The sequence below is a fragment of the Schistocerca serialis genome, chromosome 1 (genome assembly GCF_023864345.2).
Source record: "Schistocerca serialis cubense isolate TAMUIC-IGC-003099 chromosome 1, iqSchSeri2.2, whole genome shotgun sequence".
Taxonomy (NCBI): domain Eukaryota; kingdom Metazoa; phylum Arthropoda; class Insecta; order Orthoptera; family Acrididae; genus Schistocerca; species Schistocerca serialis.
In genome coordinates this window covers 272,711,389-272,729,681 of record NC_064638.1, presented here as the reverse complement: position 1 = coordinate 272,729,681, position 18,293 = coordinate 272,711,389, and the positions used below count along the sequence as shown (strand labels likewise).

The 18,293-nt window shown below is 39.7% G+C and overlaps 2 protein-coding genes across 3 annotated transcripts in view; one reads left to right on the top strand and one right to left on the bottom strand.

The window, feature by feature from the left end:
• Positions 1–10,099, bottom strand: part of LOC126467819 (protein hu-li tai shao) — a 426,171-nt gene extending 416,072 nt beyond the window's left edge. For both annotated transcript variants that reach the window (XM_050096499.1, XM_050096496.1), the window contains exon 1: positions 9,991–10,099. The gene's annotated coding sequence lies outside the window, so the exon portion shown is untranslated. The remainder of the gene's footprint in view (positions 1–9,990) is intronic.
• A 330-nt stretch (positions 10,100–10,429) lies between these two features.
• The window catches only part of LOC126467803 (Fanconi anemia group I protein-like), a 269,273-nt gene continuing 261,409 nt past the window's right edge, over positions 10,430–18,293 (top strand). Inside the window, exon 1 of the mRNA XM_050096494.1 lies at positions 10,430–10,604. Coding sequence (XP_049952451.1) covers positions 10,515–10,604 — 90 coding nt within the window. The 5' untranslated portion in view covers positions 10,430–10,514. The remainder of the gene's footprint in view (positions 10,605–18,293) is intronic.

The following is an 18,293-nucleotide window of genomic DNA, read 5'->3' as shown; positions in this document are numbered from 1 at the left end:
AGCTCTCGTAACCGAACCATTCTGCTGTGACCGCTTCTTCGCTGAAAATTTCCTGGGCCTCCCTTTAGACTGGCGGGTGCGCCTTTCGTGACATCTAGTGGTCAGCTCAACATTGCACCGGAGTGTCTAAGTGATTTTTGATCTGAAAGTGTTGAAACGTCCCCTTAGAAAAATCTTAAAAATGACAGTGCTGGAAAACATCTACGTTATTTGATTTTCAAACAGCTGAGCAAAACTGAACTTACTCAGACATTCACTAAATTGACACACAATATTTTTAACGCAACGCAATCTGACTTTCAATAATCTCTACAGAAGAATGGCCCTGACTATCAATAACCTATACTTTTCATGAATCACTTACCTCACAAAAATCTTCGTTACTCGAACTACTGCAATACAGCGAGCGCCAACACTGCCAGCTAAATAAAAGATTCTAACTACTGATAGGCATAGTCAGCAAATGAAAGATTTTGATAGAGAACAAACAATGTATTTACCTTAATAGCGTTCAAAAGTCATAATCTTTACATCAGTTCATGGCATCCAGTCTTACAAATTTTCTCTCTCTGATGGACACACGTCCAGATCATCCACTCTCAAAACTCCGCCATCTCTCTCCCCACATCCACCACTGCTGGCGGCTCACCTCCAACTGCACAACGCTACGCGCTGTTCACATCGAACTGCCCAACACTACAATAGCGAATATTTCAACAATGCCAACCAGACACAGACTGCACACAGCACAGCCAGTGATTTTCATACAGAGCGCTATGTGACGTTACCAACATAAAAACCTAAACAGCCTACTTACAGTGTATATATCGACATGGCGGTGGTACAGAGATATTGAAAAATACTTGTGTGTAGTTTTTCAAATGTTGTAACACATTCCGTTCAAGTGAAGAGATAGAACTTGATCAGTTTGGATAAGGATTAAGAATTTACTCGGAATGATTCGAAAGTAACTTTCGAGGTCAGTTGAAGAGATTTAGAATATCGTTCGAGATTTCTTCGACTGCAGGAGCATTTCATTAATATCTGCACATCAGCAACCAAGTGAAGTCACAACAAATTGAGATTTTAACCTTCGCGGCCACGATAAATAGATGTCGTGTGACTAGGGCCTCCCGTCGGCTAGACCGTTCGCCGTGATGGACACGCCGTACCGTTTCGACGGTATTTCACATCACCGTATAAAAGCAGCATGTCTAACTTTTCAGCCGCGTGGTCTGAGACGCCTTGCACGGTTCGTGCAGCTCGCCCCCCCCCCCCCCCCCCCCGTCGCAGGTTCGAGTTCTCCCTCGGACATGGGTGTGTGGTGTATTATCCATTGCGTAAGTTTGTTTAAGTTTGATTAAATAGTGTTTAGGCTTAGGGACCGATGACCTCAGCAGTTTAGTCCCGTAAGACCTTACCGTAAATTTCCGAATTTTTCCAACTTAAACGTCCGTATGTGAGGAATGTTGAAGCAGAAATTACTGCCGCGCGGTCTTGGGGCGCCATGTGGCCTATTGCGCGGCCCTCCTGCCGGAGTTCGAGTCCTCCGTGTGGCGTGTGTGTGTGTGTGTGTGTGTGTGTGTGTGTGTGTGTGGTTTTTAGCATAAGTTAGTTTAAGTAGTGTGTAAGCCTAGGGACCGGTGACCTCAGCAGTCTGATCCCTTTGAAATTCACACACACACACACACACACACACACACACACACACACACAATTGCAGAAATTACTCGCCGATAAAGAACACAGTTCTTGGTAGTTCTGCAGTACATATAAGTAAACAGTCGAAAGGCTTGATACAATGATGAAGACTGGCATGAGCAAGTTTACAAGGTAACAGCCGATTCCGGCCGATTTTCTTTTCGATTTCACAATACTTCTCGTATTCTTTTGCAAATAGTTTTAACCTCGAAATTAACAATCGTTATACCACTGCACTCTTCTTTTCTGGCGCTTTCGGCGCCATTAAATAGTATATAGTTCTATTTAAAAAAAATTATATTTGCTTCAATATCGCGATCGATACACGAGTTACCATTCTCTATTACACACAAAAAGTTCGTTCTCGTTGACGTACTATCATAAGTTCCAAACATCGTTTCGATATATGGACCGTTCACAAAGTAAATGGGGCGTTAACGCCTTAACGCGAGTCACTCTGCATATTTACACATATATAATACAACGATTTATACATGGTGTAAACGATAACTGTTTATAACATACCACAGCGGTTGAGGTAAAGTCGAGGAGGACAAATTGGTATAGGAGACTTATTGGCTATAAACCCGGAAATACCATCAGATTGGCCTACAAGTGCCACTTAAGCTACGGCGCATGCGCGCCGTCCGGTATTTTTGCTAAAATCGTTTTTGAACATTAAAAAATTGTGCTCCTTGTACTAGGAAAATGTGAAATTTACGTGTGTGTAAATTTTGCTTCAAAATATCTTGAGTTTTATCAGTATAAAATGAACAAGTAAATCGACTTTGTTTGTCTGTCCTTTCTACTATAAAACTACTGAGCTTCTTAAGGATTAAATTGGCACCGAATTGTAAACGTAATCAATTTGTGAATACCGTTTGCAAACGTCTTTTGTCTAATTAAGTCTTTTCTTTCATTAGCCTCATAGGAAACATTAACAAAGTTAACGAAACGGACGACTAAGCCAGGGGAGTGTGGCGCCACCTAGACGGCCAATAATACTGACAAGAAACTTCCTGGCCGATTAAAACTGTGTACCGGACCGCTACAGAGTGAAAATTTCATTCTGGACACGTCCCGCAAGCTGTGGCTAAGCCATGTGCCCGCAATATCCTTTCTTCCAGAAGTGCTTGTCTTGCAAGCTTCTCAGGAGAGTTTCTGCGAAGTTTGGAAGGTAGGAGAGGAGGTGCTGGCAGAAGTGAAGCTGTGAGGAGGGGGCGTGAGCCGTGCTTGGGTAGCTCAGTCGGCAGATTCGCCCGCGAAATGCGAACGCTCAGAGTTGATTTCAATGCGGCAAACAATTTAAATCCGCCAGGAAGTTTCATATCAGCGCACACACCGCTGCAGAGTGAAATTTCACTCCGTAATGCAGATAATATTTCCCGGATAACCAGTAATATTCACCGTCATGAGTGGGATTGAAAGGTTGCGCAATAATACTGAAAACATCAAAAACTTTGGAAATTTTTTATGTCGTCTGTGGGCAATATTGGCACTACCCTTGACAATTTCCCACGTGCTACACGGACCTAGGAGGTCAGGTTAGGTTATGTTAGGTTTGTTCTTATTGCGTGGAAAATGAGTTGCAGGTATTGTGGGATATTGGGACAGATGAGTACAAAAACAGAAGTATTAAAAATAATGATTCTTGTGATTTGTTGCTCAGAAAATATGGGGAACGACCGCGAAGGAAGATTTTTTTTTTTTTAAATTAATGAATGCAAAATTAACGAATAGAAGAATGTATACTGATATTTGTCTCTATGTATAAATTATTACACGAAAATGATCCTTTAGTGCACGAATTATTGCATGACACGTGTCTATAACTATATCTCAAATACTGTAAGATGAAACTGCACTTGTAAATTTCAAGTTTTCGAAAGAATTACCAGCAGCAAAGTAGCTTAGCGTTATAGACAAGCGCTAATAGTTGGAACTGCGTCTCTTTGTACTATTTTTTTTTTTGATGATGAGAATATGGGCGTCCGCTGAAATTTATCAGGAAGGATGGAGGACGAGGCAAGTGCCTATGAAACGGGACGGATTTCCAGTAAAGTATCAAACGTCGGACCATCAATAAACAAAAACCTATGGTAATTTGTTTTTCGTTCAATCTGAATTCTCTCAACGAGTTTCCGTGAGTGATCTACAGCGCAACTTGAACCAATTTCTCATCCGCTTTCATTTCTGTTTGCAACAAAGAAGAGCAATTCTCACAGCAGCACTGTGTATATCGTCCAGCATTCCGCACCACATTACCGCACAATGTTATTTACAACGTAATTCTGCAGTACACGGAAAAACAGTAATATTGCACAATATTATTGGCCATCTAAGGACAGCTTATGAGTAGGAGAGCCGGCCGGTGTGGCCGCGCGGTTCTAGGGGCTTCAGTCTGGAACCGCGTGGCCGCTACGGTCGCAGGTTCGAATCCTGCCTCGGGCATGGATGTGTGGATGTCCTTAGGTTAGTTAGGTTTAAGTAGTTCTAAGTTCTAGGGGACTGATGACCTCAGATGTTAAGTCCCATAGTGCTCAGAGCCATTCTATGAGTAGGAGAGAATACTGAAAATCGCGCGCATGCTGTCTTCCCCTACGCCATCAAAAAATATTCAAATGTGTATGAGTTCTTAAGAGACAAAACTGCAGAGGTCGTCGGTCCCTAGACTTACACACTACTTAAACTAATTTATGCTAAGAACAACACACACACCCATGCCCGAGGGAGGACTCGAACCTCGTGCAGGAGGCATCGCGCAGTCAGTGACATCCTAAGCCATCGTGGTACACTGTAAATATTGTAACGAGGTGTAGCAAGTAAACATTTAACTTTACCGCGAATAATTTACAGCCGATAAACAAACTATGTGATTAACATTTATAGTAGTAGGCAAGGTGTGAGGACAACTTGTAACACGACTTCACATGGTTTGCCACCGTTGCGGAAGTATAATACTTTTCAATAATTACGACAGAAAACTGTAATTGGCGAACGTTTTATGACTATGACAGGCTTTGTTGTATTAAAATATGATTATGATTGTCGTTATGTTCTTAGTCAGTGGAATGCAAATTCCGAGTTCGGGCTTCAGCAGACGAAAAGTCAGGCCCTGCCGTCATAGCTCTGATGTACATTACGGGTTAAAGTGGTTTACAAACTTAATCGTGTATTGAAACTAGGCTGAACATCATTAACCGATCACGCTGAGAAAGCGTAAGAGTTGGTTTACAAAATTTTTACACCCACAGGTGCGGACAAAAGATCTATGGCTGTCATTTGTCTTATCTGAACAGTTAGTTTCGAACGTGAATTTGTTTTCTTATAGACAACCCACTCGCATTTAATAGAAAGGAGGTCGAAATCGCTGTCTGTCCATCCAGATTTAGATTGTCTGTGTTTACCAAGTTATCGGCATTAACGATCTTTATGTTCACGTACGCTGGTGACGGGGAGAGAGACGAGACAAATTATTGTACTGTGTGAGCACTTGCGCTTGCTCAGTTTTAAATAAGATGGAAAGTTAATTCAGCGTCCGGACACAAGGTGTTTTAAAAAAGATGTCACATATTTCTATAGGAGGTAGCACTGGTCAAAATTAGAATAAAAGTTCCTATAATTATATATCCAGAAACCAATACCTGTTGAGATATGGGTCGTTTCAGACGTGACAAGTAATGTGTAGCATTTCCAGGCGAGGCATTGTTTACTAGAGATGAGATCGTAAATTACCAAAATACGCATGTGTGGGCAGATGCAAATCCTCCAGAAATCACGAAGGTGATACATCAGGATGCATGGAATTGAATTCGCTGGATTTATGGCTATGGGGACATTTAAAGGCATCGGTATATGTCCAGTCCTCAACGTGCAGATTTTACAGGAGGGTATGACCAATGCATGTGACATAGTGCGAATGGAGCCAGGAATATTTGAAAGAGCGCATGATACACAGCGAAGAAGGGCCGAAGGATGTATCAGGATGCATGGTAACAACATGCAGCACTGCCTATATACTGAGGTGATAGAAGTCATGGGATAACGATATCGCGTATTCATCTGCCCTAATATCTCACAATACCTGCAACTCATTTTCCACACAACAACAACAACAAACCTAACCTGACTTCCTAGATCCGTGTAGCACGTGGGAAATTGCCAAGGATAGTGCCAATATTGTCTACAGACAGAGTTGGCAGAGCTGTCAGTTGTATTCAGATGATGCATGTGAAAAGGTTGCCGACGTGATTGTGGCTGCACGACGGGGAGTAACAGACTCTGAACGCAGAATGGTAGTTGGAACTAGCCATATGGAACATTCCATTTCGGGGATCGTTAGAGAATTCAATATTCCTAGATGCACAGTGTCAAAAGTGTGCAGGGAATACCAGATTTCAGGTATTACTCTCCGCACGGACAATGCCGTGGCTGATGGCCTTCATTAACGATCGAGAGCAGCAGCGTTTGTGTAGAGTTGCTAGTGCTAACAGACAACCATCACTGCATGAAATAACAGCAGAAGTCAAATTGAGATTTACGACGAACATATCCGTTGGGACATTACGGCGAAACCCGGCGTTAATGGCAGCAGATGACCGACGCGAGTGCCTTTGCTAACAGCACATCTCCTGCAGCGCCTTTTTTGTCGGTGAAGTTGGGTTTCAGCCAGTATTTAGACTCTAACACACACACACACACACACACACACACACACACACACGCACGCACAAAACACACACAAAGGGAGAACCACAAAGGAATTATCCGAATGGGATGGAAATCAGTAGATGTGATGTACATTTGCAGACAAACAAATGATTACAATTTCCGAGGAGCTGCATGATTTATTCAAGAAAAAGAGCTTCACAAATTGAGCAAATCAATAACGCCCTAGCCCGCTTCTGACCCTTATGCATGTGGTTATTCGGCTTGCCATTGATTGACAGAGTTTTATTGTATCCTCCAGAGGAAAATCGTGCCAAATTTTGTCCAGTTGGTCCTTAGATTGTGAAAATTCCGAGCTGGTTGGAGGACCCTGCCCAGAATGCTCCAAACGTTCTCAATTGAGCAGAGATCCGGCAACCTTGTTCGCCAAGGTAGAGTTTAGCAAGTATGAAGAAAAGGCGTAGAAAATCTCGCCGTGTGTGGGCGGGCATTATATTGCTGAAATGCAAACACAGGATGGCTTGCCACGAAAGGCAACAAAACGGGGCGTACAGTATCATCAACATATCATTGCGCTGTAAGGTGCCGCGGATGACAACCAAAGGGGTCCTGCTATGAAACGAAATGACACCCTAGACCAGTGGTTCTCAAGGTGTGTATCAGGGTGCGCCCTGTGATATTTTAGAAAAACTTATGGCCAAATATAAAAGGACATATAGCTACTCAATTCTATCCATTTTACGATACGGGACAAGTCCTTAAGTTTCGTTGAATAGTTTAGTTTGGTTAAGCAAATTAGGCGGCTTATTCTCCTTGTAAGTGCCGACAGGATTCGGAACGTTTCATGGCGACTGTCCTCTCTCTTTCATTGCTGATAATCTTAGCTATCTAACAGTAGCGGCTGTTTGGGAACTGGGCAAAGGTATTCCAAAATAATGAGTGAAAAGAACACCGTAATTAATTGTTCTGTTCTTACATTAACGGATGCGTCAGTAGACCAACTACGACTTCGCTTTCTGTATTCTTTTGACTTTCGATTAGAATGACGTCCTTCGAGCTCTGTTGGCAATAATTTGTCATTGGATCTTAATTATTTTTAATATTTAAAATTCTGTCAAGAAGACGGGTTTTTTCTACTTTGCTGTTATCATTCAGAAACAAAGTGGCTATATAATCTCGACGTTGACTAAGAGGGGCTGAAGAAAATCGCAATAAAACTTAAAGAGCCGAAAACACAGCAGCACTTGCATGTCTGCGTTGTTTCAAGTGCGCTGTCTGTCTTCGTCCACGCGTCAGCGACGGGATTTCCCGTTTAGTGTAACAAGTTTGTCCGTCGCCTCTCATTGCACCTGTAACTTTAACGCCTCAGCCATGGTACAAGAACTGTCTCCAACAAAAAAATTTCACTGAGACACAGCTGTCCGATCTTAGCTATATTGGATCGCAATTAGCCATCTATTCCGCACCCGCAGTTGTGTTTAATGCAATACAATAGACTTTAGCTCAGTACAAAAATTAAAGGCTGCAGCATTCCCCTTTTTTCAACCGCTTCAGTACGGGCTTTAAGTATCAATCTGAATTCTCGGTTCCTAGTGTTACCGAATATCGTCCTCGTCCTCGTATACTTTTGTACACAAAATTAAAGTTTCTGCGTCTGCCCACGAGATACCAGGAAAACTGCCTCGCTTGGCTGATTTACTGAAAATCGGTGTAAATCATTTAAAGCACGGAGACATTTTCATATGCCTTGGTGGTTAAAATGTGCGCTAAACAGTGACAGTCCAAATGGATAGTAGTACTTGTTATATGAAAGATCATGAAACCAATTACATCAAAATTAAGCTGGTTTAGACTTGTACACAAGTGGCTTTAGAATGAAAGAATCCATAGCGTTAATAGGAATGATGAATTGCTGACACCTCTATGCTCGATATGTACGTCGTTTAGATGTTGACATCTTAGCAAATGCAATCTGTTCTTGCTGCATGTATATAAATTTTCACTCATCGAAATTATGTGCCTGGGGTATGGTTGAGTGTCTGGTATCTTTATTATAGCTTTTCTCTCTTCTCCTATTTTATTCTTGGGTGCCGGTACTATTGGATATATTCTCATATGCTGCATGTCTCTTATTTTTGGATCTTTCGATGCTATATGCGAAGCGGAAGGGTTGGGGTAGAGTAAACACGTTTAATCTTTGATCCTCAGACAAAACCCAATATTTTTAGAGTTTTTGGCAGGCGTTATAACATTGCTAACCATTCTTAGGTTTTGTCTCATATAACGTCTCGATAAGGGTCACTGCAATACTGACACATGTCACATACTATTTTTATTTGTGAAGAGGAGTGACCAACAGGTTACAACTTCCTTTGCACTCAGAAATATCACGTCTCATAAGTGTTCCTTCTCTACTATATACGAAATAAATAAAGAAAACTGCAGGACAGGTACAGAAATCACTGACTTTACAACTGTGGATAGTCACATAGAGGAGCACCTTCGGAATTTCCGAATGATAAGGTAATTCAGCAAATTCTGGCGCAAAAATAATTTGATCGAAAATTATACTTTCACAATGCACCGAACGAAGTAGTTGCTAGAAGTACCAGATCATACAATAAACTGATGAAGCCAGCTCTTTCCTGCAACAATTAGCATTGTGTACTACAATAACAAGCGCACCCAATCAGTTTGAACTCCTGCTTTCCATACAGAATTTTTTTTAAGCGCAGCTGCTATTTTCACTTCAAAACAGGTAATTTAACTCTCAGAAGTGACATATATTTGCTTGTAAGCTCACTGAATTAGCCGGTAATTACAATAAATAACTCAGTAACCTTCTCTCATACAGGAAACAACGTATTGCCCATCTAAAATAAGCACTTCTGTCACACCAGTAACTATCTTTTGGAACTAGCATACAATTTGATTGCTAACTGTTCATGGATAGCTAGTATACGTTAATGGTTTCACTTTAGTTTTGTTTGATTGTGTTAACACTGAAAGTATTACAAGATAATGTTTCATTTCATGTAACAGATGTAACTAAAGTATAACCAATTGTCGGTTCTCTCAGCACATATGTTTCTATATGGTCTTGGAATAACATATTAGTTATACCGAAGGAGGTATCAAGCTATAATCAAGGCAAAGTGGTGCATAAAGCAGCAAGGGGGTGTGTCACTTGCTACGTATTACACGTACTTGTCATATACTTTAATGCTAAACATTGATTTCGTGACGTTAAAACAAGTGATAAACGTTGAATATGCAGTCATTGTAATATAACACAAATTAAATGCTCGCGTTCACTTTCATAAATTCTTGGTGTGAAGGACATGTAATGACTAACTCAGTGGTGTTAAGACTTCTACGCGATTTAAAGATATAGAACGTTGTATTATGGAAGTGATATCTAATGTGCGAAGGATGTAATACATGAAATGCGACAATATTAGAATAGATACGACGAAGCATTTCATCAATAACATAGATACAAGGTTTCACTGCCAGAGACACACCCCTCCGCAAAATTGCTGTTCTCAACAGAAGTAAATACTTCCACAAAAAATTAAATACGTGATATGAAGTTTTGATTACATATTAACACACACTTACCTCTTCTACCTTCCCATTAACGTCAGAAATAGTCGTTGATAAAAACAGTTTTCACAGTGCGTTTGGGCGTTAGTCTGTACAGGACACACGTCCACCCTCTGAAAACTAGAAAAGTGAATGAAATCATTGTTCCTCATCTCGTCCCATAAGATAATGTAATTAATTTTGTTGTTAAATTAAAGCACATTTTTCTTGTCTATTAACGTATTGGTATGTAAATCATAGACACATAAAATATTGGTAATGTATATGTATAGCGAATTGTCGACTTATGGAACACGCTGCCGTTATCTAAATTAATTAAAGAGCTGTACGATGGATAACAATTTGAATTCCTTTATTTTATAGGTTTTATAAATCAAGCAATAACGTAGTGCCATTCCCTTGCAAATGTTGGTGAACCTGTTCGGGTTCGAGAAAAGAATAGCGTTGGTACAATGACGGTGATGAAAAACGCGCGAAACGTATCAAATTTGATGTGTTTATGTATTTTTTAGAGCTTACAGTGGAAGTCGGCACTGATCATGCAATTAGAAGAGAGAATTGTAGAACTCGGCCGCGAAAAAGATATCGCTGCGTTGTCTGCTTATGTTAATAAATTGGGTATTAAACAAGTGAGTAAGTTACCAAATTAATAGTGATACCCTTCTTGGGGTTGTCATCGATATATTGTCAGCTGATATGGTAATACAACCTGGGCATTTACTAGTCACATTAAGTCATTGTGAATTGAATACACTGCACACTGTACTGTCTCTAAGTCAACGGATAGGGATTTAGAGTTTACTTTGTAAGCCTGCAAATTGTTCCTGAACCATTGAGTACTGTCATTGTGTTTTTCTCGTGATTGGCTGCACTTAAATGCATGTCATTCGAAACAATCCTATTGTTGCCTCTACCACACTGGTCACCATTGATATTTATGTCCATACCATCACAGCTGTCGCTCAGACTGGGAAAACAAAGTTGAGCTGATAAACAACAGCCTGTGTTGTAATGTCAGTTCACTAAATTCGTGTAGGCCGTTGGTTAAATATTTTGGAATTCCGCGTCCGCTATTCCTGTACATGCACTGCCTCCCACATTTTTGGTTAATAATACGAACTCACTCAGTAGAAACGACAGCATATACTGAATGAGCACTGCTAGATTACTAACTAAAAAGCACCTGGATAACACTTCCTTAATCATTGCTCAGAAAGATATTGAATGTTTTTCATATACCTTCTTATGGTGTTTCCATCAAACCTGAAAAATGCGTGATAAGCACTAGTTTTTGTCTTATGTCTCCTAGAATTTCTCCTGTTCAAAAGTACCTTTCAGTACCTCAGGGTTTTCATATAATATTAAAAATACGTTAATTAGCCTTCTGTGATTAGCTTCAGCTTCTAACACAAATGAATGAAACAAATAAACAACCTCCACATTCAAATGGCTCTGAGCACGATCGGACTTAACAGCTATGGTCATCAGTCCCCTAGAATTTAGAACTACTTAAACCTAACTAACCTAAGGACATCACACAACACCCAGTCAGCACGAAGCAGAGAAAATCCCTGACACCACCGGGAATCGAACCCGGGTGCCGGAACCTCCACATTGTGTGTATTGTTGCTCACATTTTTTTATCTGCATGTACTACACTCTGCAAACCACTGAATTGCAGGGGAGACGGTATGTCACATTGTACCAATTATTACAATTCTTCACATTCCATTCACATATGGAGTGCGGGAACAATGATTGTTTAAATGCTGCCTTCAGTGCTGTAATGGATCTAATCTTGCCCTCATGATTGTTTAATTGCTGCCATGTGTGCTATGATTAATCTAATCTTGTTTGATTTTAGCCGGTTCTTGAAAGTATGATTTCTCATGATAGTTTACGTCTATTTTCAAGAGTCTGTCAGTTCAGTTTCGTAAACATCTCTGAGACCCACTCCCATGTGTCAGACAGACCATTTGTGCTGCTCCTGTCTGTGTTCATTCGATATCCTGTTAGTCCTATTTGTTATGGGTCCCATACACTTGAGTAACATTCTAGGATGGGTTGCATGAGTGATTTGTAAGCAGTGTCCTTTTTAGACTGATTGTACTTCCCCAGTATTCTACTGTAACTGAAGTCTACCACATGCTTTATCCATGACAGAACCTATGTGATCATTCCATTTCATATGCCCACAAGTGTTAACCCAGGTATTTGTATGAAATGGCAGATTCCAACAGTGACTAATTCATATTGTTGTCATAGGAAACTAGATATTTCATTTTGTAGCTTCTTTCACACAGCATTTCATTATAGCTAACTGCATGATGTGTGAAAAGCCTGAGGTTACTATTAAAATTGTCTGTAAGGTCATTAGTATATAACATGAACATTAAGAGTCCCATTAAACCTTCTATTGATGACTCTCCATCCAAGATAACAAGCTGCATGCTTCCTACCAAAAAATCATCAGTCCAGACGCAAATTTCGTTTGATACCTGATATGATTATACTTCCACTAAGAAACGTACATATGACGTTGAGTCAAATGCTTTTCGGAAATCAAGAAATATTGCAACTATCTGTTTGTCTTGATCCAAAGCTTTCAATATGTTGTATGAGAAATGAGTGTGTCGTATTTTGTTTCAGATAATTGATTTTTTTTTTTTTTTGGAATACATGTTGGTTGGCATGATGGAGGTCATTCTTTTTGAGGTAGGCCTACTTCATTATGTTTGAGTTCAGAATATGTTCTGGGAAGCTACAACAAATTGATGTCAAGGATATTGAATGGTAGTTTCGTGGATCACTTCTACAATTCTTCTTGTAAATAGGTGTACTCTGTGCTTTCTTCAAACTGACCATAGTTATTTGTTTAGGGAACCTATGTAAATTATAGTTAAGACTAACTGTGAGACTTTTCTTCTAACTGGTGGAGAAAAGAAAGGAACACCATCCCATTTAAAACACCAAAAATGTGTTGTGTATAGGAACTTGGTGTATTATCTCTGTGGAGAAATCCACAAATTCAGAATGGAAGTTCGAAGCATATCACATGAAAATAAATCATACGACATAGCCTACGTATTTTATGGAATATAATTGTGATATCTCGCTGTGATGTTGAATGAGACTGTCAGATTAAATGAAAACACCTTCTCAGTGAAAAAAAATGGGTACGCTTACATGGTAGACTTTTTTATTAATTGAGAAAATTTTATTTGGGTTTTCAAGTAAGTTGAATCTTGATTATAATAGTTTCATTGCTGGCTAAATGAACTATTTCTGCTTATTGGATACATGATGACAGATTATTATTTATAACAACAGTATATTTGCTACAATATCAGTTATGCACGTGTGATTTAGTTAGGTCATTGAAATAAATAAATAAATAAAACCGCTACATAAGTTATACAAAATGGAACTAACACAAAGAATTGACTTTGCAGGTAACAAAAGTTGAACTGTCATTGAAGTTACTTGTACTAAAACTTAGGGCAATTTATTGTGGAACTATACTAGATTCTTGCAAAGTTGAGATGGAGTAGGAAACTGAAGGATTGCAGACATTTGCTAGATTCCTTCTTTGTCAGGGTTTGGCACCTTACAAGGGAAACACTCCATCACCCCCCCCCCCCCCCCTCCCCCTGTACCCCCATCCTCAGATATCTACATCTATACTCTGCAAACCACTGTGAGGTGCATGGCAGAAGATACGTCCCATTGTATCAGTTATTATGGTATCTATGTTCCATTCCCACAAGTAGTTCTGGAAGAATTATTATTTGGATGCCTCTGTGCATGCAGTAATTATTCTTCTTATCCTCCCAAACCCTATGTGAGTGATACAGAAGAGGTTGCAGTATATGCCTAGAGCAATCACTTAAAGCCTGTAAACTTTGTAAGTAGCCTTTCGTGGGACAGTTTACATCTATCGTCGAGAGTCTTCCAATTTAGGTCCTTTAGTATCTCTATGGCACTCTCCTGTTGATTAAACAAACCCAGTGCTGCCCTTCTCTGTATACGTTCAATATCCCCTGTTAACCCTATCTGGTAGAGGTCCCACACTCTTGATCAATATTCTAGAACCAGTCACATGAGTGGTTTTTAGCAATCTCCTCTCTATCCGTGACTGGCCATATGTGATCATTCCATTTCATATCCCCACGAAGTGTTACACCCAGGTATTTGTAATACTTGGCTGATTCCAACAGTGATTGATTGATATTAGCATAGGGTACTACATTTCTTTCATTTTGTGAAGTGCAAAATATTACATTTCTGAACATTTAAGCGATTTTCCAATCTCTGCACCACTTTGAAATCTTCTTAAGATCTGACTGAATATGTATGCAGCTTCTTTCTGAAAGTACTTTATTATAGGTAACTCCATCATCTGCAAAAATACCTGATTTTACTATTAATGTATCCTACAAGGTCATTAATATCCAACATGCACAGCAAGGGTTCCAATACACTTCGCTGGGGCACAGCTGAAGTTACTTCTACATCTGATGATGACTTTTCACCCAAGATAACATGCTTTGTCCTCCCTACCAAAAGTCCTCAAGTGGCAAAATGGCCCAGTGGATAGCCCGTTAAAAACACGAATCAAGCCTGAAAATAGGAAGAATGTGTACTGAACTCAGAAAAAAGAAGCAAAATCGAAACAGTGAAAGTTTCAAGGTCAAGGTGTGCAACATCAAGTGAATTTGAACAGCCAGGGAGGACATCGTGATTATGTGGTAACGGTGTTGGATTGCACTGGGGGAGATCAGTGTTCAAATCTAACTTGTGCGTCATTTTATTTATTTATATATCTAAAAACAAAGATGATGTGACTTACCAAATGAAAGTGCTGGCAGGTCGACAGACACACAAACAAACACAAACATACACATAAAATTCAAGCTTTCGCAACAAACTGTTGCCTCATCAGGAAAGAGGGAAGGAGAGGGAAAGACAAAAGGATGTGGGTTTTAAGGGAGAGGGTAAGGAATCATTCCAATCCTGGGAGCGGAAAGACTTACCTTAGCGGGAAAAAAGGACGGGTATACACTCGCGCACACACACACATATCCATCCACACATATACAGACATATGTGTGGATGGATATGTGTGTGTGTGCGCGAGTGTATACCTGTCCTTTTTTCCCGCTAAGGTAAGTCTTTCCGCTCCCGGGATTGGAATGACTCCTTACCCTCTCCCTTAAAACCCACATCCTTTCGTCTTTCCCTCTCCTTCCCTCTTTCCTGATGAGGCAACAGTTTGTTGCGAAAGCTTGAATTTTGTGTGTATGTTTGTGTTTGTTTGTGTGTCTGTCGACCTGCCAGCACTTTCATTTGGTAAGTCACATCATCTTTATTTTTAGATATATATTTCCTACGTGGAATGTTTCCCTCTATTATAACCATATCATTTTATTTATTTATTTATTTATTTTTCTCACAAAATTATGAACTTTCTGTCAGGTCATCGACGTGTCTATTCTCCTTCTGTAGTCTTGGCAGTTACCATACTGTACACATTGTCATACTGTACAGTGGTTTAAGAATATGAGCCGTGGTAAGACCCGCTAATGACCATTGTAGTTGTGCGCCCTAAAACCACTGTGGTAAGACTATATTCTCATTGCAAGTAAATATGACAAATAGTGAGAACAAGTGACAAACAGCATAGACCTCTCACAGAAATGAAAACCGAACGCCAGTCTCTGTCTTCGCAGTGTCGTAGCTGTTCAGATTCTCTTGATGTTGCTCATCTAGAGTTTGGACCATTCAGTGTTTAGATTTTCCTTCTTTTTCACAGTTCAGTACACCTCCTTCCTATTTTCATGCTTTATCTGTGTTCAGTTTTTGATGAGCTATCCACTGGGCCATCTTATCACAAAATGTGAACTGGTCATGTTGGGGAGTTTCCCTTGTAAGTATCATACAAAGAAAAGTATGGGGAAAATACCATAGACTGTGGAATGATGCCAGAAGAATGTTGACAAAAACGTAAAGTGGATGATTATATTGCATCAGACATATTTCATAGTCAGTGATAGTATCCTAGATAAATTAAGAGGTGTGTGGAGGCTTCCAGACCCAGTCAGCACCTGAATATTGCATTCAGCAATGGAAAAGTGATACAAAGAGTCAAAGCTTTACCTACAAGTTAATGAGGGGTAATTAAAGCTAAGAATGAATGCTGGAGGACACTCAGTGTAATAAAGAAACTTTGAAGTATCTTGGAAATGTATGAAAACAATTTGTTTAACAGAATTTGCTGATTGCTATTCTCCAGACACAGTTGGGTAGTTACCAAGCAAGGTGTCAAGTAGTTAAGACACTGCCTGGTTCACAAATCGAGGCTACCACCAGCTTGAGTGCCTCTCCTTTCCCAATAGAGTTAATACTTCATTTTTAGGGCAGTCAGTGTCTCTGTTGATGGGACATTAATTACTAAACTCACTGCCCCTTTATCGTTTCTTGTATGGTGTACATATGCAAATATGTACAAACCTTAAAAGTTCATAATACATTGCATCTGTTCTTCATTACAATAAAAGGGAACGGATAGAATCTGGGAGGGGACATTTTAAGTTTTCTCTACAGTTCTTACTGGTGTTTTCAAATACCAACTTCTGTAGCCCCTTAGGGAAAATTCCACTGTAGACACATGACAGACAATTGTGAAGTGTTTTCAAAAATAATGCCACAAATGTTGCTGCAGAGTCTTGAGCAGTTTGCAGAAATATGCCTAACACACATTTGCTCATTCAGCACCCTGTATCACCTGAAGCATTCATCTGCTACCATTGGTTCCTTATTTCACTGTATTCTGGATCCTGTCTCCTCTGTATAATTTTGACCTTAATGGTTTCAGGCGTTCTGTTTATGTCTTTTCGTTTTCCTCGTTGTGTGGCCTCCAGAAAACTAGCAATATTTTGCATGCATTACAATGTAAACCTTTTAAGGAAATGAACTCTGGGATTAAAATCATTTAGCCTACTGATTGCACACTCTGATTATGATCGGAGTGTGATTAACAGTCCATCAGTACTATTGTCTTTTGAAGTGTGTAGAATGGAAAGTTGGCAAATGCCAAGTGCTTAATCTTTTACATGATTCAATGCCATTTCTTCAAATTCTGTTATTTGCGAAGAACCTTGGCCAGGCCTCTGTGCTTTGAAAGTCTTGTCTTGTGCCTTGTAAGTTTCTGCAAAAACGGAAGATTGTGCTACCACCCATCAGCTTTGACTGACGATGTCAAAAGAAAAAGCGGACAACCCTATTTCATGTTTATACAGTATGACGCCTATGATGTTACTCGTTAAACATGTGAACAGATGCAAATAATATGAAAAATATGTAACTGCAGGAATAATGTGAAACTCAGCAAAACCAAGCAAACAAAATCCTCAACAATTAACGGAACCACAATAAAGAATACGTTAAAAAAAATACTGGTATTGGAAATTTCACGTGACATGTAAAGCTAAAATGAAATCTTCGGTGCCACAAAACTAAAATTCATGCATGTAAGTGAAATCGAAAATCAGACCTCGCCATTAACAAACTCCCCATAACTTCCTAAAAAGTTACATTAATACAAAATTTTGGTACACAAAAAATTATCCACATAAATACACATACCATATATACTACACAAAAGTAATAATAATAAAAAGTCAGCCAGCATAAATATAGCAATCTAGTGATGGTTAAAATAATAGGTCATCAATGAATCCTTTCAAATAGCCAATCAGGACTTCTCAAACCAGGAATCCTTCCAGACGGAATACCATATGTTGTCCTGCTGAAAGCGTCACTTACATTGGTTCTGGGTCTGAACTGCAACAACTTGATCAGTCTCTTACCTTCTCTACGAATGTAACACTACACATAGTTGGCAGTTATACCAAATAAATTTAATTGTGATAAACATGTTGTCGCCCATTGCAACATACAGAGACCTGTTGGTGATCTTGTTGTCATATCAAAATAACTCACTAATAAACTGTCACAAACTCTCACAATATTATTCTCACAAACAGCACTCAAGAAGTCGAATGAATTGCTAACAGCACTCACGAACAATTTAGAAATAAACATCCCACACTAGAGAGCATCACTGCATGTACCAACACGGTCTTTACAGACTCAGTTTATTTTCGTATACCGTGTGCCACCATGACAACATAACACAGTTACCTCACAGGTGAAAGCAGACAGGTGGTTCTGCCAATTTTGACTGACCTTAAGTTTCTGGTCATAGGGGGGGGGGGGGGGGGGGGGGAAAAAAAAAAAAAAAAATCTTCGAGTTTGGA